Raw genomic sequence first — 20689 nt, 5'->3', positions numbered from 1 at the left:
GACAGATCCTCTCCCTCTGTTGGGAGCCAATAAGCTCCTGCAGTGCGTATTCCTGTATACTCATCATGATGATTCTTAATGAAGAAGTCAGTCTGAATAATGATTCACAGCTGAAGGCTCTCAACATGGCTCCATGTTCAAGGGCAAAGTCCTTTGCGTCTTATGAAAATACGTGGTGCCTTATTTCTGTTAAGGTGCAGTAATTTGAATAAATAGTAGGCCTGGACTATTAATCATAATATTTTGAAAATCACAATATGGTGAAGTGCAATGTCCAAATCGCAGGTAAATGTGTCACAACATACAGTTTATAAATGAGGCATTGTGTGCTACAGAGATTCCCTGGCCTACAAAACAAATTATATGTATATTTGTTTTGTTTGTTTCAGTGAAAATGCAATACAAAAATTTCCACCCCACTAAACTCACTCGTATCGTTCAGCCCTTATAATAGTACCACTAAAAACGTTATTTGTGTAATTTTCATACAAACTAAATACATTTTAATGGGTTCTATTCACAATACTGAAATATAATGTTGTGCATCACAGCTTTAAAACACTATGAACTCTGTACCCGCCCAAAAGGGTACAACCTTTTCTTTACATTTAAAATCCCGGATGCAATTTTTTAACACTCTAAACTATCAATGACTTTAGCTTGAAAGTGCTGACACACTGATTCTCCTTGGGAGTGTTTGTCCAACCAAGTTTCTCTTTTTCTTAACAAGGATGTTTTTTGTTCATGCATTAAAGGAACCCTGTGGAGATTTCTTGTTTACTCACTATGTGTGTTCTTGACACCCGACATGTTTCACTCCCTTCCTTGTGAAACTTTGCAAAGCTGAATTTTTTTACTTTTCCTCCACCATTTGCTGGTGTTTTGCTACGTTAATTGTCATGCTAACTGTTTATCAGCGGAATATCGAGAACCTCCTTCTTTATTTAATACCATTTATGTCAAGGATTGTCCATAACTGTTTGAGTCACCATTACATCCAGTTGACTTAGTTCTCTGCATCTCATCTGCTTGTTGCTGTTTCCTTGTTCTTGTTTCATGTTGTATTGCTTGATGCACTACACGTTTGTTTCACCACCTCCCTGCAATCAGGAATGTGTATTTTCTCTCATGCATACCCATGTATGTACATGGCTTGTGCTAGTAGCTCCAGATACTGATATTATATATCATACTACATACTAACTTCATGTTTCTGAGATGTTGAAATGTCTGCCAACCTGCAGTAATAATCAGATAATGTCTCTCTTTGTGTCTGTCTTTCCTCTCTCACCAACATTTTCCATTCCCAGGAGGGGAATCCTTCTGGGGAAAACCTTTCAAGGATGAGTTTCGGCCCACCTCTCCCATACCGGCAGGGGGATTCTCAGCATGGCAAACTCTGGTCCAAACACCAACATCCCAATTGTAAGAAATGTTTTTAAAATGCAGTTTTTCCTCAACTTTAGACAGAGAATATTTTTGTTTGTTTTTCTGTCTTTCTTCTTCTTCTTTTGATTTCTTTGCTGACCCCCCCCCCCATCAAGAAGACAAGAACCTCAATGCTGTCAGAGATAAAGTATCATATTGGATGCACAGATAAACATTTGATGTGTTATCGCCTTTACTTATTTAGTAATAACATAATCATTTTGACAAATGTTTCATTACTAAAGTAATTTGAACATTTATAATTAAAGTATTTTATTAGTTACGTAATACTACACGGATGGTAAAACTGAAACTAAGCAGATTTTCTTGGTAATACTTTATTTTAACCTGGCCTTAGTTTATACATGTAGTCAACAAGTTTAACCCCTTCTGTGCTGCTGATGCTGGCATCAACAGATGAATCGCAGTACATTAACGTAGTTGTAATGTGTTATAGACCTGGGCGGCCCGCCCAAGTAAAGTCTGTGTGTGGGGAAACAGTGCTGAACATTAATAAATACTGATATACTTATGTATGTAAACAGACATGGCTTTTATACCTATTGTAAAGGCAAGGCTCCCTAAAAGTTCTTGTTTGTTCCCAATACTTCCAATTCTTTTCACTTATTCATTTACTGAATCTTAAAATTAATGTATTGCTTTTCTTGCTTTCTCTCAGCTTCATCACTTTCCGGTCATGCACCTACCTCGACAGGAAGCACACTGTGTTTGGAAGGTAAACTGTCATTTTTTAATTTTATAAATGTTGTGTGTTTAGTTGTTTCCTTAAAATTCTTCACTCTGGCTTAGTAACAGGGTGTTTGTTCATTTAGCAGCTGAGGCAGATGGCTTTGAAGGGCGTCGGCACCTCATCTTCGTTTCAGATCTTTTTTTAGCTTTTTTTTTTTTTAGCTTTCTTGTCTTCTTCCTCTTCCTCTTCTTCACTCTCTGTCTGTCTTTCTCTTCCTCTCAGATTCTTCTTTAATACATATTTGGTTTCACTGGAGCACCAGACAGTACAAACAGTATTGACTTCCAGTCAGACTCCTGGCCAAGAGCAGTGAAACATTTAGAAGATGCTGAATCTAAACTGATGGCTCTCTCTTGCTGTCTCTCTCTCCGCTGAGCTGAGCATGATCTTAAATGGCTGTCTTTTTGGAGAAAACCCTGGCTGTTTTCTAAAAATATTCAGACTGCTTTCAACTGACCGCACTTACAAAGCTTCTGCTTTACCTCTGCGTCCAGTTTTTTGGTGTGTAGTAATGTAGTCTTTGCACATTTAATGGGACTGACGGTGGCAGTCCACTTAACCTGATCTATACATAATGTGAACTCTTTTACAGAGGAAAGTTCTTTTTAAATGCATATCAGGTAAGGAGTGACCACAGCCAGGTTGTTCAACTGGTCTCTCAGGACCAGGAGTCTTGGAGAGGATCTTCCACTGCCATTTCTTTAGGCTTTAAGGCTGCTTGATTGGCTTTATTGATCAACATATATACATTATTTTTTTTTAATAATTGGTTAACATTTAATCTATAAAATGTCAGAAAAGAGTGAAAAAAGAAGCAAAATCTCACATTTGAGAACAACGTTGTGTGTGTGGTGTGTGTGTGTGTTGTGTGTGTGTTGTGTGTGTGGTGTGTGTTGTGTGTGTGTGTTGTGTGTGTGTTGTGTGTGTGTTGTGTGTGTGTGTGTGTGTGTGTGTGTGTGTGTGTGGTGTTTGTGTGTGTGTGTGTGTGTGTGTGTTTGTATTTCTGCCTTTTGATAATCCACAATGCCGCCACTGTGTTCTGCCTGTCTACAGATTCTTTTTTTTTTTTTTTTTTTTTTTTATGCCTTCATTAGGGGATTGACAGTAGAGAGCTGACAGGAAATGAAGGGGAGAGATGGGAAATGACATGCAACAACTGCTTTTATCCATCCTACTGTATAAACAGACAAAAATACTTTCAGGGCTCTTTTCTAAATCGGATCCTGCGATATTTCTGGTTCAAGTATCTAGTTTTCGGTTTCATCACAGTGGTCTCTCCATGTCATCCATGTCAGTTCTTTTGACCTTTCCTTGACCTCAAATGTTGGGTTTGTCTTTTCTTTTTATTTATCTTTTACTCATCTCACTTGACAACACCGCTGGGGAACAGGGATGAATAGAAAATAAGGACACCACACACTTTCTTAATTCTCACACAAGTTGTCTTAATGATTGATTTTTGGATGTATTCTTTTGTAGCTGAGTGACTGGTGATCCCTTTGGCTGGGTTGATGTTAATCCTCTCAGAATATCTTCAAAGAGTAGATGTGATGCCTAATGTTTGTCAGATGACTTTTCCTTCAAAAGCGTAGTGGGTTTCCCTTTGTCTAGGAATGTAGGGCAGTATAATGACTACCATGAGAAGATATAGATATTTTGGCATACTGTTTATACTGTGGTAGCTATCTCTTTAACATTTCGCTTGTAATAGGCCACGGCAAGTAATCCTGCAGGACAGTGAACCTTACTGTTTATGGCAAAATTGGATTTTCATATCATTTTTGAGTACTGTGATTTGACAGGTATTTCATACACTGGATCAGCAGAACCTGCTTACCTGGCCGGTTTTTTGTCCAGCAGCAATTTCTCAAATGATTTTCCTTCCTTCTATTTGACAATAGATCTTGATTATCATATAAAAATACAAATACCCTGAGAGAGAATGAGATACATGTACCGTAGGTTACTGTGTCATCTGTTGTGTGCTTTATGTGGGAATATTGATGCTTTTGTTCTGACTACATCTATGATGAAAGAAATTGCACTATCCCTGATCTGGAAACTCCTTGAGTGTCCTATATGACATAAAAAATGCAAGTAGTGTTAAGTGAATGTGAGACAAAATGTGATGTTTGAGCTGAAGCCAATTTATTGGCCGATCCTTGGCATGAAAATTTTTGGAACGGTAATAGTTTTGGACTAATAGATAACCTATTATTATTTTTGTCAGTGAGTCATTGAGTGTGGGAGCTCCTCTGTTCATCTGAACATGTGGAAGCAGAGCACATGTGGCCCTTGAGACACCCCCTCCTAACTAACTGTACTGTTTATATGTGCGCGAGGCTTCTCACACTACACATGGTAACAGGAAGCCCCCACTGGAGCAGCTGGATAAAGACTTTGCAGTTTAAAGAGCAAAGTGAGAGCAACTTCTTAAGTGATCTGCACCAGGGAGTCGGTAACAGTTCGCCTCTTGGCCCCCAGCATTTGACAGTCTCTACATCTTCAGCGCTTCGTTTTTCTTCTGTGTTTACACCATGAGGCCAATGTGCTAATAACAAGAGTGTAAACATTTGCTTTTAGCAGCAACTCATGTTCACTGTTGTCTGAGGAATATAATGAGGTCTGCACAAATCCCTCAGCCGCTTAATGGTACGCTCATTATGCTGCCTTGCTGCAAAAAGAATTTCCTCTTGTGGGACAATAACGATCTGATATAAACTGAAACTAAAACATTACAGGTTGAGATGGCTGAAGGGCACTTCAGCAGGATGGACGGTGTCACAGGGATTTGATCTTAGCTGCACCCTTCTCCTCGAAATCACCCTACAGCCCTCTTGTCATTATTGCGCACATCAGTTTTTATATAGGATTTGTCATTTTGAATGGTAAAAGTGGCTGAATCTTGTCAACACTGAAAGTCTCTAATGGTTATATTTTATTATATTTTTTGTGAGGAATATGCTGCCGTCGTTTTATCTTCCCTGTCGAAGATCAAAGTGATCTGGGACCTGTGTTGTGCCCTGGTTTCTCTTGCTCTTACCTCAATGTATAAATGAAGGATGTTTGTGTTTTTTCTTTTGCAGGATTGTTGGTGGATTTGAAACACTCACAGCCATGGAGAATGTGGAGAGTGATCCCAAATCAGACAAACCAAAGGTAGAATCAGTGATGTTTAAGGTCTGGATTGGCTTAAAAATGATCTGATTTTACTTGTATGAAATGTATCAGCATACTCTACTGGAATCAGAGAAATGTCAGTCCAACATTTTGTCTTGGGTCAACTTACGTTTCATTTTACAATCTTGAAATGTAGCTGACAACCCTGTCAAGGGCAAATAACAGAGTGCAACTGCAGAATCACTTTAAAGTCCTGGATCACTAACATGGATTGCAGCTGAAGAGTAAAAGACTCAGCTATTGTGTCATTTTGACCCGAACATGGATCATCTAAAGGGCAGGTGCTCAGACAAGACAGTAAGCAGGGCCAGTAAGAGATGAGTCAAAACGCAATTGAGGGGCTGAATTCAGTCTTTGCGAAGCAGAGTGTTGTGTCATTCTAAATTACAAATGAGCTGTAAAAAAACAAAACTCATAACAAATGCAGCTACTATATTTTTTCCAAGTTTCTATTGATGTCATTATCTCATTTTCTTCACAAAAACCTTGAGTTGCAGTTCTCAAGAAGTTTGTCCCGCAAAATTACTGTTTATTCAATCTATCGGCAGAATTATTTCTAGGTATTTTAGAGAATAGATTTTATAGGGATTGGTCTTTGATAGTTTATATGATACTAGAATTTGTTTGTAGTTTTCCTTTGCTTGAGCCAAATGCTTTTTGGATCCAAATTTTTTCTGTTGACTCTGTTCTACAGTCGGAGATCAAGATCATAAGTGCGACTGTTTTCGTGGACCCGTACGAAGAGGCTGACGCTCAGGTTTGTATCTCTGTCTCTGTTTGCGGACATGAACAGTCCCGACTTTATGATACACATTAAGACTAAAATTCCTGTCTGCTGAGTGTTCGTTGAGTGTGTGTACTTACAGCGCAAGTATTTTGGACAGTGACACATTTTTCATTGTTGTTCTGTACTCAGCACATTTGAATTGAAAAAGGGACTGAGTTTAAACAAAAAAACACTTTATTTTGTTTTGAGGTTGTCAATAGAGGTGGGCAATATGGATAAGCACCTATTTAAGGGCAGTTGAGAAACATTTACAGATAAAATAACTGTAAGGTAATGCCTGGTTTTAAATAATTCATTAAAATCCCCTCTGGACATGTTCTGAGACATAATAAGATACTCTCCTTTTTAAAATAATTTATGTCTGATAAGCTTTTCCACAAAAAGGTTCACATTCCTTGTTAATTAAAAAAACATTTAATCTGCTTTCCCCTTATTTAAAAATCCACAATCTATGCACATGCAAGTATCTTTCATTTTTAAAAAGTGTAACTGCAGGACACAGATGTCTCCTGCTTCACTGAAAGTTCATTCTCAGTTTATTAGGCTTCAAATTTTTATATCTAAACAGAAATTTAAGGACAGAGCACAGCCTTTCCCCCTTTAGCAGATGAACATGAAAATGTAAATACTACTGTATTGTAATCTGCTAAATACATTTCTGAGTGGAGATGTGCATGAAATAAAATGAATACCTGTTAAATAAAAAGCAACTGAATCATATTGATGCAAAATAAATCCAATATTGCCTTAAAAAAGCTGTTGATTTATTCACCTACAATGGTGTAATACAGCAGCAGATATTAAAGAGATTCATACCCACCTGTGTAGAAATTGCATAGAAAAATATCTGCTGCTTGATACATTTTTGTCAAGTGGTCATCATGTCAATCATCATGTCACTCAACCATCGTGAACGGTGTAGGAACCTTGGCCCTTTTTATATACAGTCCCTCCAGTTTTTTAACAGTGCAGCCAGATAATCTAGGAGCTACAGTTACTCTACTGCTTACCCTAAAATTAAAGCTGGAGGACAGCACTTCACCTAACAGCCATTGTTTGATTTTTAAATCCAAACAATCCATCCAGAGTACAGTAGTGTTTAGGTGTGTGAAATCATTTTACATCAAACCCTCTAACTACAGATGACAGTCTTCTGTCAGTGTAAAAGGAGGAGTTTTTGCCCAGAGTCATGCGGAGACACTCCACCTAATGCTTGTTGTCCCACCTGCATTTGAAACACAGATTGCACGGTGAAAGTGTCCACAGGGAAGTAACAGTTACTGAGCATTAAGTCCTGCTGTATGTATGTGTGGGAACTTATATGATTTGTGTGTTGCAGATTGCAGCAGAGCGAGAAAAGGAGCTGCAGAAGCAGGAGGAGGAGAAACAGCAGACCAGCATCGCCCAGAAGAAAGCCAAGGAGGAGCAGGCGCCCAAGACCTTCAAAGCGGGTGTAGGGAAATACATCAACCCTGCCACAACGTGAGGACAAAACACACACACACACACACACACGCATACTGTTTTACTATTCACCAAACTACAATCTTCTCTCTGCTTCTGCTTGTGGCAGTGACTCCTCCATAGTGCATCACTGTGACGTATATAAAAGCTGCATTTGCATCTGCAAGTTAAAGTATATTGATTTCAGGCAGAAGTTTAGATTAAAAAGTTTATCTGGCCTCCACACAAACTGTATTACATTTTTCTCCAAAGTCTGATGTGAGCGACTTCTGAAAAAAGGATAGTAATGAATGGATGATAAAACATGATGATTACATAGCTACACAGAATGAGTAGAAACATAATGTGCAAAACTGCCAATTATAGAGAAGATTACCCATTTTCCCCATGGGGATAATTCAGGTTTATTATCCAGACCATATTTGTGCTGAGTTCAGGTATACTGTGTCGTATTTTGTGATATTACAATATATTTCATTTTAGTTTTATGTCTAACAACACAAAAACAATTTGCACTCACTTTAGTTTACTGTTCAAAGTAATATCAATGATACACATCAGATTCTTGTTCCTTTGCCACATTAGGTTTGTTTTTTGTAGAATCCTCCTTTTATTAATTATTTTTTTTTAGGTAGAATCTGTTCAGTAAAGAGAAAAAAATAAGGCCATTACAAGACACTTTGCACAATGTGTATAACCCTGGAGCGTCTGTGGGAATACTGACATTACTCATTATCCTAAAAGAAGGTGCAGTAACTGAACTGAAAATGTACTCTGGCTAGTGTGTATCAAGAGATAATTAAGCTAATGATTTTTCTGTTTTTGATGACGTTTTATCTTCAGAATGTACCCGTCTTACCTGTCAGTGTGTTCACATACTTAGGTTTGTTAAGAACATGTCCATATGAATGTTCCCTTTTTCCCCAGACAGTTTGATGTAGAAGAAGTCATTAATGGTCAAAATGCTTGTTCATTTGCTTGTGCGTTTCCAGGATGATTCTGGTCAATAGAGAAAAATGGGATGAGAACATACACATGGTTCATCTGAAATTAGAATTTTGCTTTAAAATGTTTTGTGAATGACTAGAAAAGATCTGTTGATTTAAATAATACAGTGGAGGATTAGATGTCAGGCTGTGTAATAACAGTGCTTTGAACCCTTGATTCTGGGTTTCTATTAAGTCATGAGATAATTTTTTTATTCCCAACCCTGCATCGAGCAATATTTTTGATGATTTGACATTTAATCAAGAGATAATAATTTCTAAACCACTTTTGGCTAATTGTTTGCTTTCCAACTGCGCATTGACTCTATGATTGCATCTCACCACTCACATCCTCGCATATAAAACCGTAGGCAGCTGTTTTCACCAGTTAAGCTCGAGTGAGAAAACACGAGGCAGCTACAGAAAGAGAATTTGGGAAATCTAGATGTATTATTATATAATTATGTAACAGTCGAGGGTTGAGGTAAGGTGAAGGTTTGGTGGGGTTAAGGTTAGGGAAATATGGGTGGTAATTGATAATCAGTTGATCAGTCAACTGTTTTCATAATGGATTAATTGTTTTAGTCCTGTTTCAAGCAAAAATGCCAAACATCGTCAAGTTCAAGTTTCTCCAATGTGAGAATTTGTGTGATTACAAATACTATTTTCAGATATTTTATAAACTGACCAACAAAAGGTTATCAGCAGATTTATTGATAATGGAGAAAAAAAATTTAGTTGCAGCTCCAAAGGTCAGATTCATAAGAAGTCATGTTGATTGGAGTTCATGTTGATGTCTGACTGCAGGAGAAAACTGTTGTAGTACAGCCTGTTTGAAAAGAACATCTTCTCTCATGCAAATTCATCCATGACCTTGCCAGACCACAAAGAGACAAGCAAAAGTTCTGAATACTTCCTCCTACAGAAGAAGAAACCTGAAAGGTCTGTATTATACAAAGGCATAAACAACCTGATTTACAAAGAGAAAAGGGTTATGAGCAGGAACCCAGGCAAAAGTAAGAAAAGATCAGAGAATCACACAGTCTAGAAGAAGCACACATCTGTGGAAAAACAGCTAATTATGACATCATATTCTTCTCCCTCAGAAAACGTCCCGCTGCTGAAGATGAAAGCGGGCCGTCCACCAGCGGAGGAGCAGTGGCCAAGAAGTCCAAAGGCAAGAGCAGCTTTGGAGACTTCAGCTCCTGGTAGACACATTCAGCATTCACCAGTCTGTATTTTTACTGGTCAGGTTGAGCACGAGCAAAATTAATTTCATTCATACTTGTGTCTATTATCTCTCAGTACTGTTGTTGCCCTGTGAAAATGACAAATTAAAGTTACTTTTTTCCAAAGATAGTGTCATGATCTAATTTTATACATCTTCCTTTAAAGACTTATGTAACTGATTTAAGACAATATATTGACACAGTTTTGGTGCGATGAAGTAATTAATCTCATATTCATCATGCAATCCAGTCAAGACAGGGCCATCAGATAAATATCTTTGGACCAGGTTTAATCAGTGTTTGGTTCAGGACGATGTAACCAGTATTTGTGAACATGATTAACTCAGGACACCAGACAGTGGTGGCTGCAAGGAGAGGTTTTAGGATCCATCCATATCCATCCATCATCAACACCTTATCCTGCGTACAGGGTCGCGGAGAGGTTTTAGGATATTAGGGTTCTTTTTCTGTTTAAGAATGATGACATGCAGCCATTTCAGCCCTGAGCCGGCTACTTTGGCTCAACTCCCAACTGTTTTAATGGATTTGCATGTCACGTTTCCATAATCATTTACCACCGTGCTCCACAGAAAGCTTATAAACTCTGTAAACTTGAGTTATAGATTATAACAAAGTCGAGGTAACCCCCACATGAAAAATTTATATCGAGTTTGATCACTTTATGTCCACATTTTAACTGTACTGCTCACTCAAAACCCTTTGTAAGTCCAAATGGACCATAAAAGAAACATATTTTTCTGTTGAGAGCTCCAGCGATTGATTGTTTCACCAGCACAAAAGGCATATTCTTTTATGTGGACCTCATTCAGCATCGCTGAACTTAAAAAGAAATGTACAAAATTACTTGAAAATGCTTAGATTTTCTATTTTCAGTGATCAACACGGAAAGAAATTACACTACTGTTGTTATTGTTGACTGTGGCTTGCAGTTAGGGGTTGGATTGTTGCATTGGATTGTTCTCGTTTTTACAGCCATGTGTAGTATTTAGTCATGTCTGTACTGAATGGGCATCGTGCCTTTTTTATTTTATAAAATCTGACCTTATTGACTGTGATGACAGTTTTTTTTTTTTTATTTATTATTTTTTTTTTGCGAGAAGGTCATTTCAAAAAGTCATGCTGCCATTGTTTTTGCAACATGGACAAAAAAAGTTTTAAACTGTAAAACCTGCAGGGTTTACGCCAAGCTCTGATCCAGTGCTTACTGGAGTAAAGCCAGCACAGTAGAAAAACAAACTTTACTGTCTGTGTTGACATCTGTGGGTTTCTGAGGGACATATTGAAGCTTCAAGGTTGTCACTTTAGTGTTATCAGGTGAGACTGAAACGCCTAAACAGGAAAACTGCTACATCTTTTCTTATTCCTTTTTTTTCAGTTAGCAAAACTAAACTTTACAAGCAACATATAAGTGGGACAGAGTGGTTACTCTGCTGAGTCCCAGTTGATTAAACTTCTGTTCATCCCCCTCCTGCTCTCTTTGATCACCTTCACTGTGTTAATAAAGTCACGTTTACAATTTAATTAGATTTGTTTCTGGCTCATAAAACCTAGCTGTGAAGTTTTCTGACAAAATAAATTCAGTGTGTTGACCTGTGATGTGTGTTCAGCTTAAAAATCATAGAAAAAGTTTGAGGAAACAGAAAGTTGTTTTCTCAACTTTACAGCCATGCAGCCTTGTGTTTTCTAAATGCTCAGTTAATCCTCACTAAAACGCACATCTGAAGCTTCCAGATTTATCCACTCTAGAGACCTTTTTTTGTTGTTGCTTTGTTTTTCAGTGTGAAAAACACCAGCTTAGTACGGATGGAAGGTCAAAGGAGAGACAAAGGAGAGTTTAGCTGGCTTAGTGAGGACATAGATGCAATTGCAGCGTCTCACACGTGGCTCTTCCCTCCATACCTCTCTCTTTACCCGTTGGTTGCATTTTTGCTGGAGCAATTTAATGCACATATATATATGTATATATAATGTAATTATAAAATATATAGACAATTGCGTTAAAAATAATATTTTGTCTTTACATACAGCAACATACAGCCAGTATGCATGTAAAACAAATAAATGTTGGCAGAACACCTTTAAACGGCATTAGAAATGTGTCGAATGTGCGAAGAGCAGATGCCCCTTCGTTTGTCATATGGAGTCCATTGTAAAGGTGGCCTCAGCTGTCAAAGCCTAATGGTAGGTGTGATTGCAGAGTGCTTCCAAAAAAAGTTTTGTCGTCTAATTTCAGCTGTTCCTGTCTTACCAGCAACTACAGCAGCAGATATCTTTTTCATTTGGTCATTAGTCTGTTTTTTTGTTTATGTTTTGTACCGTATGTGTTGCAGTGTTCACTTTCCAAACCCTGAGTATCATAAAAATCTAAACTGGCCACCATGGACATGAAGTACATTTTCAAACAACCTATAATTCCTGGTAAAACGCATCACTTTCTATACACTAGAAGTGCTTCATCCATCCATCCATCCATCCATCGTCAACCGCTTACCCTGCGTACAGGGACGCGGGGAATTGCTTCATAGAAAAACTTAAAATAGCATCTGTTCAGAACAGCAAATGTGAAAGCTTTCATGGTCAGAGGTGAATCAACAAAAACAGACATATGATTGCATGAAGCTGTATGAGATCATTGCTTTTAAGATCGTCGTCGTGCTGGTGAAATGGTGGTATTGGTGATAGCACCCTTGTGTCACATAACACGTAATTGATTGGATGCTTGGTTATCGCCCTAATGCTGCTCCACTCGAGCCTCATTATTTAGCTGCATTCTTGGCAGCAGCTGCCAAGCTTTGGGCTTTTACCTGAATGAATACACCCTCGAGTGTCCTCAGTGTTTCCCCTGGCTGAGCGAGATGAAGCCTTTGTAAATACGGGAGGTGGAAAATGAAGTCGGTGCCCTCCAAAACTCAGGTTCTAGACTTAAACGATTATCCTTTTCACACATGGGGTGCTAAAACTGAATCGCAGTGTGATGGGGAAAGTCATTCGTTCTCCCAACTGTCCTGTCAGCACAGCGGCATAAAATTACTTCCAGCAAGCTGAGAGTCACTAATTGAATGAATAATTGAGGTTTGTGGTTCTTACAAGCATTAGATGGGTGATTTGAGATGGGGAGTGACAAGTAAACAGTAACTTTAGGCATCATGGAATCATGTTTGTGATGCTTTTAGTTTGGTTTTTATTGACTGTTTTGTGGTCATTTTTAAGTTTGTGTTGGACTGCATTAAATTATATTTGCTATATATGGTGATTATTGCGACATTTAAGCATCCTTTTGTTCTTCCTGTCCTGCTCTGTGCAACTTCATGGCTGTAATTTAAAGGCTGGACTCTTGTTAAACACAGAAGGCAGTGCTGTTTGATTGGATGTTTTTCAGAAGGATTACCATTTTGTGTGTATCTCTTTTACTGTAGTTTATTTCCACAGATAGATAGGGTTGTTGTTGTCATGATGCTGTTGTTAAAAGCAAAGTTTGTTCTTGTTTAGGTGTCCAGTCATTGTCCTTAGTAGAGTTCTTCTAATGAGTTGTTGCTTGTCTGTCTCAGTACTTTATGAACACATTTGCTTTACATTTATTGGAGTCAAAGAACAACTGATTATGTGGTGATCTGAATCTGGGATTTCTGCCAGTGGACAGATATTGTTTTTGGCCAAACAAAATAATAGCCATAGCTGTATGCACAGTCCCCTCCAAAAGTGTTGGAACAAATTCCTTTGTTTTTGTTGTTCACTGAAGACATTTGGGTTTAAGATCAAAAGATGAGGATGAGACAAGAGTTCAGATTTTCAGCTTTCATTTCCTGGTATTCACATCTAGATGTGTTAAACAACTCAGGACATATCACCGTTTGTATTAGACCGCAGCATTCTTAGGTGAGCAAAAGTAATGGAACAAATAATCTTAAAGTAAATAACATTTAATATTTGGTGGCATAACCCTTGCTTGCAATAACTACCTCAAGCCTGCGACCAATCGACATCACCAAACTGTTGCATTCTTCATTTGTGATGCTATTCCAGGCTTTTACCGCAGCTTCTTTCACTTCTTGTTTGTTTCGGGGTGTTTCTCCCAAGTCAGGTGACTGACTTGTCCAGTCTGAAACCTTCCTTTTTTCCCGCTGATGAAGTCCTTTGTTTTGTTGGCAGTGTGCTTTGGCTCATTGTCCTGCTGCATGATAAACTTCCTCCCCATTAGTTTCAATGTATTTCTCCGTAAATTGGCAGACAAAATGTTTCTGTCCACTTCTGAATTCATTCTGCTGCTACCATCATCAGTTACATCATCAATAAATATTAATGAGTCTGTTCCAGAAGCAGCCATGCACGCCCAAGCCATGACATGACCTCCACCATGCTTCACAGATGAGCTTGTATGCTTCGAATCATAAGCAGTTCCTTTCTTTCTTTCTTTCTTTTTTTGGCCTTTCCATCACTTTGCTAGAGATTCATCTTCAGTCCATAAGATTTTGTTCCAGAACCTTTGCGGCTCATCTCTGTACTTCTTTGCAAATTTCAATCTGGCCTTCTGATTCTTCCTGCTGATGAGTGGTTTGCATCTTGTGGTGTTGCCTCTATATTTCTGCTCTCTGAGTCTTCCAACAGTGGATTGTGATATCTTCACCCCTGCACTGTGGAGGTCGTTGGTGATGTCACTTACTGATGTTTTGGGGGTTTTCTTCACAGCTCTCACGATATTTCTGTCATCAACTACTGTTGTTTTCCTTGGCCGACCTGTTCGACGTCTGTTGCTCACTACACCAGTAGTTTCTTTCTTTTTCAGGACATTCCAAATTATTGTGCTTGCTATGCCCAATGTTTGTCCAAGGGCTCTGGTCGATTATCCTTCTTTTCTCAGCTTGACAATGGCTTGCTTTTCTCCCATAGACAGCTCTCTGGTCTTCATGTTGGTTTATCCTCTTTAACAGGAAATGCAGTCTTTATAGGTTTGAACCAAGGATGAAAACTTAGACTAGTCATGCAGAGTTATTTACCTTAACCTAAAAGGCAACACCTGGGCAACAAGAAACATCTGTCAGTCACATGTTCCAATAGTTTTGCTCACTTAAAAAATGGGGGGGTTCAAACAAACGGTGGTATGTCCTGAGTTGTTTAACACATCTAGATGTGAATACTCATACTCATCTTTTGATCTTAAACCCAAATGTCTTCTGTGAACAACAAAAACAAAGGAATTTGCCTTAATGTTCCAATACGTTTGGAGGGGACTGTATGTTTGCAAGGTAAAAAAAAAGAAATCAAGCCTACATCTGTCCACAGGTTTACAAAATCCACCTAGTAGCACCTCTGAAGCTCACTTATTAATATGTTATATCTCGTTTGATTTAGCCATACAAAAATTGTTGTGTTGAAAAGTATTGCTGTTTTATGGAGGCCACATTTTACTACTATCTAACATGTTTCTAAGCAAGTTTTAGAGGTGCTGGTAGGCAAATTTTCCAAACTTTGTGCTAAGCTAAGTGGCTATTAGATGTAGCCTTGTATTTATGAGAGTGGTATTGTTCTTCCCATCTAACTCTCTGTCAGCAAGTAATCGTATATCCACCAAAATGTCAAACTATTACTTTAAAATGCTGTTTTTGATTGTAACAGGAATTGTTGTAACAGCATTTACCCAACTCCAGCTTCTAGTTTCAATAGAGGTAAGATAATGTTAATAAGCAGGAACAGCTATTTACAGTAAACACAGTTATTAGGTATCATGTACACAGTTGTTAAATGGGATGCATATAATCATTGATCCTTTGTGAATCTCATATAAAAGGCCAAGTAGAGGACACAGACTTTCTCAAGTAAAGTCATCACCCTTCCTCTTCAGTGCTGTAATTGACCAGAAATTTCTCAGCGTGCATGCATAAAATTCTAATGTGACTGTGCAAATCATCAGCTGTCCCCTCTCATTCTCACTTTTTGTTTCCAGGCCTCCTTTTGAAGTTGACCATTGAGAGTAGACATCAGCAGAGATACTGTAGGGGAAGAGAGTGGGTGTATGTTGTGTAGATTTACTAAGCAGTCACCTCCCTACTCCTCATCTAGTTCAGCATCGTCCTCCAGATTTTCTGACATTCCTCGAATATCATTCCGTTTTTTTGAAATCTCATTTACTATCATTTAAAAATTTTAATATGATGTCCTCGTTCTCACTGGCTCTGATGCTGGACTATGTATACTGGGATTTAGGTCCACCACTTTGGTCCAGACTGAATTATCTCAACAACTATTAAATGGATTGTCATGAAATCAGGGATAGACATGCATGTACTTTCATTTAACGCCACAATCAGGTTAATCAACCTCAGCTAAAATTTGGGTTTAGTGCAAAGTAACACATTTTAGCATGCTAACACGATAAACCAAACATTTAACATGGTAAACATTATAACTGCTAAACATCAGCATGTTAGCATTGTCACTGTGAGCAATGAGCATGTTGGAATGCTGATGTTAGCATTTAGCTCACACTGTTTGTGCCTAAATAGAGCCTTACAGAACTGCTAACGTGGCTGTAGACTTAAAGCAACGTTAGAGAAGATAGTGTTTTTTGTGTGAGATTTAGCGCCCCTATTGTTTCAGAGTGTAATTCACAGCTGTCATAAATAAGGACAGCTGTACACATGCATTTGTTATGATACTTACGAGCTGGTCGACAACTTTGCTAACACAGCCAAACATCAAGCGCGACAGCACAAAACATTACTAGTCCAACAGAAATAAGGCCAGCTCAACTTCAGTCTCGCAACGTTTTATTTCACGTTCAGTGCCCTCACCAACATTTGGCAGCCTCTTGCTTGGTCTCTCTTTATCTCTGCCTCGCCTCCTCCGTCAGCGTCCTCTTTGGTCTCTTCATCTCTGCCATGACCTAATGTTATGTCCATAGCAGCTGCTGAGCCCGGTTATGTTGCCCAATAATATTGCTTGAAACTTCGATGGCAAGCTAGCCAACAAAGATAGACAGAAACCAAACCAAAAGCACTGACTGACACAGATGTTCGAGTGTGTTATCTAGTATCTCTCAGATTTTTCTTGAGTCAACAACTTTGCTAACACAGCTAAACATCAAGCAAACGCAACAACACAAGACACAGCGAGCCAGCTAATAAATTACTAGTCCAACAGCAAGAAGGCCAGCTCGGTATCTGTCCTGCATCTTTCATCTCTTTTAGCTCTTACCAACAAGTAAAAGCCAGTGAGATATTTACTCTTCTCTGGTCTTTTGCTCGGTCACTCTCTTTTCCTCGCTTCCTTTGCTGTCTTCGTCTGTCTCTTTGCAGGCTCCGCCATGATATCCATACCGAGAATACTGAGCTAGCTTCTTCCAAAGAACTTACAGTGTACATTATATACTTTTTGTTTGTTCTTATAGCTTGCTTGCTGAAGAGTCGCGTTGGTGCCGTAAACCATTATGCCATTGCTGCAAAGCGTTGTTTCATAGAGCAGTAGCATGCACTGCAAGCCTGGAGTGGGAATAACAGAGGCACTATTCACCCTATTACAATTCCATAAAATTTTGAAGATGTTATTTTAAGATGAATCACTACATAATGTTGCTTTAAGTCTTATTTCGTACTGTATACATACTAGGGCTGTCCCCGACTAAGGATTTACAAAGTCGAATCAGAATCGCCAAGCTCTGCCTATAGTCGACTGATAGTCAAATCATGTGTGTTTTTGTGCACGGCGATTGCCAGCCGAAGCAAAACTGAGGCTTATTGTTGACCTTTTTTTTTTTTCTCTCTCTCTCTCGTCTGCCATTCATCGGTCTTGTACAAAGTTTTGCATGCATTCCGCGCTGCCAACAACTGCATGCATGTTGCGGTTCCTCGCAGGTCTGTTTGAAGTAGGCAGCTGTTTAAAAACGCTATTATATTCTTTCATCAACGGTGATAAATTATCCGAAAGTCCTGTGAGGTTTGGACAACTTGGCACAACACCAGCGAAGTTGGGGCTCTGCTCCGTCTCTTGAGTTAAGTACATACTTAGTATTAAGTATTAATGTTCAAAAACCTGCCCTAAATGCAGCCTTGTAATGAATAGCACTTTTATTAGACACCACCTTCTCTCAGTAATGTGTTTGGTCAAAAAATGCCTGTCTTACAAAGAGATGTTCCCTCCAGAACCCAAACAAACCTCCAACCTTCAGTCTTACTGGCCCTGAAGGGACCTGCTGTCAACACCGGTGTTTAGGCCTTTTTATATCTCTCTTTTTCGAAATTACAACCATCTGCTTTTATTTCACAGGGCAGCCCTCCATTTTATTTAGCAACCATTTCATTGAAACTGTTCTGAAAGTAATAGAGATCACTTGTTACTTTTTAAGACAAGGAAATGAATCACCCATCCTGGAAAAGGAGGTAATCCGTGACTGTCAGCACTCCCTTCCTCTCTGCACCACAGCAAGGGCAAAGGGTTTATTTGAGCTACATCCCAGCTGTAGGTTTTTAATCTAAAACATTTATGATGTTACACAGTCCAGAGAGAGATGTTGAAGTGAGCCACTAAAACTCACCACTTGCAAATCTTGTATACAGATGAGACGTGCTTGTGGCAAATCGCTACTGGATCATATGCAGAAGCAGTTAACTCAATATATGCTACATGACAACATGCTGTACTATTTCAGCTATATGCAGTTATGTATCATATTATAAAACAAATGTTTTACATTTGGGAGTTTTAGGAGGCCAAATGATATATTGAAGTTAATAGCCAGTTCTTACATGTAGACATAACTTTTTATTTATGCCTGTAGAAATGTTTCAGAGTTAGTATTCATGCACTTTAAAATGAGTGGGAAATATGATTACACCTTCATGATTTTATTAGAAAGCTAGCATTTGCTGTGCCAGTTTGTTCAGTTAGCTACAAAGCAGTTACAACAGTTAAAGTTAGTATTTGTAAATATTAAGTAACATCTAATCTCTAAGTTTGTAAGTGTACATAGAGGAATTTATGTATTCATACAGTTTAGAATTAAATATTTACATTAACTTAACTGACGTTATTAGAAAGCTAAGTTAGCTTTGTGAATTAGTTCAGTTAGCTAGATAGCACCAAGCGGCAGTTTTATACTAATCTAATCTCTAAGGAGGTAGGCATTCATGGAGAAATGTATGTGTGTTTCACAGTTTAGCATTCATTCAGATTAGAATGAGTGGGGAAATGATTACACCGAACTACCAGATGTCATTTGCAAGCTACGTAGCATTAGCTTTGTCAGTTAGTTCAGTTAACTATAGCAGTTGCACCTAGCAGTTAGTATGTGTAGCTTAAATATCTAGTAATCACTAATCTATGTATGTATTTGAACATACATGGAGAAATATATATGTGTGTGTGAATTAGTAGTATTCATACAGTTTAGATTGACAAAGTGAGGTTGCTGTATAAACTGAATAAAACACAGTTAAATGTGTCTTCATTAGAGAAGTTAATTGCTGACAAATACTCCACATAATAAACACTTCAAAATCATTTAATCTTACAACTACATAATAGTTATATAACCCAATAACTATTTTGTAAATGTTTATAAAGTGCGTATAAATGTAAATGTTTATAAGTGCGTATAAATGATAAATAGGGGGAAATTTGGTTACAACTAGTCTAAGTTTAAATTTGCAAACAGCTGATGGAAATGCATCCTGATAACAAGTTATTGTTGTACTTAGGCTTCGTAATGAGGCTTTTCAGGATGTCTCCAAATCATTTTTATGCTTTTTAGCTGCAGTAAAAAAAGCACCTCTTCTCATTTCACATCACATGGTACAAGCTGTTTCAGAGATGGGACTGAATCATAAGCAACCTCACTGGGAACTCGTCTCCTAAATGAACTGCACCTTGTGTTTACGTTCTTGTTTGTTCCTGAGTGCTTTTAAAGTGAATTCCTCTTTACATTTACTAGAAAGCAGAAACAGTGACGGTCTTGATGCTTCTGTGTTGTAACAAAGGCAACTGCTGGCTTTGTGTATAAAAGGGGCGATCTGGGCAATTTCATGGCTTTCTATGGACAACATGAAAGGGTTTGAAATCAATAATACTGCTTTTCAAAATATGATATTTTACTGGCTTTTCTTTGTGAAAGGGGCTGCAAGGAATTATAAAAATGGCCTCTGAGTGCTTCTAACATAATTCACCAGACCGTTCCACACATCATACACAAGGAGATCAAACGAAATGGTCATGGGGTGGAAAATTGGGCTGCTGCAGCAGTAAATAGTAATCAAAAATTTAACAAAAATTAGAAACAAGACAACAATTTCTCCCTAGTGGTTTCTGGTTGCTGGATATTGATTTGTGGCTCCTGTTGTTGGTCTACCTCAAAAGAGAAATTGTGTTTTGCTTAATGATGGCTATTTCCCTAGTTGGAAAACAACTAGGCCTATCCGAGCTTTGCAAAAATGGGGACGTCATCAAAACAACAACACAAAATTGACCACAAAAATTGCGACAAGCATGGGTGACACCAACGTAGCTGTACAGCTTATTGTAAATTGACTTATAGAAATTACTCTATCTGCATTTTCTTCGATCATTGTGAAAAATGTTTTTCTCCCAACAAATGCTATTGAAGCCTCTTTGTCAACTTAAAATAATGTTGGTAGGACCGATACGTTAATCACTACTGATTGGTTTGGGCAAAACAAAATAATCCCCTCCCACAGAGAAATCCAGCACAAGGTCAGGTGAATAATGGTAATTAAGTCTGATTGTCAGAATAAGAAATGTCACTTGTGCTTTTACATTGTGCTATACCTGTGGAGAGTTTTTAAAGGGCTGGCAGGCTTCCCACAGCGAACTATAAAAGAGTGACTGTAAACGGATG

At 38.3% G+C, this 20689-nt stretch overlaps 1 protein-coding gene across 2 annotated transcripts; it reads left to right on the top strand.

The window, feature by feature from the left end:
- Window positions 1–2107: 2107 nt before the first annotated feature.
- LOC119883999 (RING-type E3 ubiquitin-protein ligase PPIL2-like) lies at window positions 2108–9951 on the top strand (the record flags this gene model as incomplete). 2 transcript variants are annotated; one of them, XM_038694485.1, is given in 5 exon segments in its annotated part: window positions 2108–2164; window positions 5266–5338; window positions 6054–6116; window positions 7486–7628; window positions 9703–9951. In XM_038694485.1, coding segments are annotated over 5 exon segments (442 nt in total), but the record flags the coding sequence as incomplete, so codon positions are not given.
- Between the last annotated feature and the right edge of the window lie 10738 nt (window positions 9952–20689).

This window comes from Micropterus salmoides, unplaced genomic scaffold (genome assembly GCF_014851395.1).
Source record: "Micropterus salmoides isolate LMB-PRFRI ecotype aquatic unplaced genomic scaffold, ASM1485139v1 Ms_hic_scaffold_3074, whole genome shotgun sequence".
Classification (NCBI taxonomy): domain Eukaryota; kingdom Metazoa; phylum Chordata; class Actinopteri; order Centrarchiformes; family Centrarchidae; genus Micropterus; species Micropterus salmoides.
Note: the sequence above shows the minus strand (reverse complement) of the source record. Positions and strands in the feature narration are given on the sequence as shown.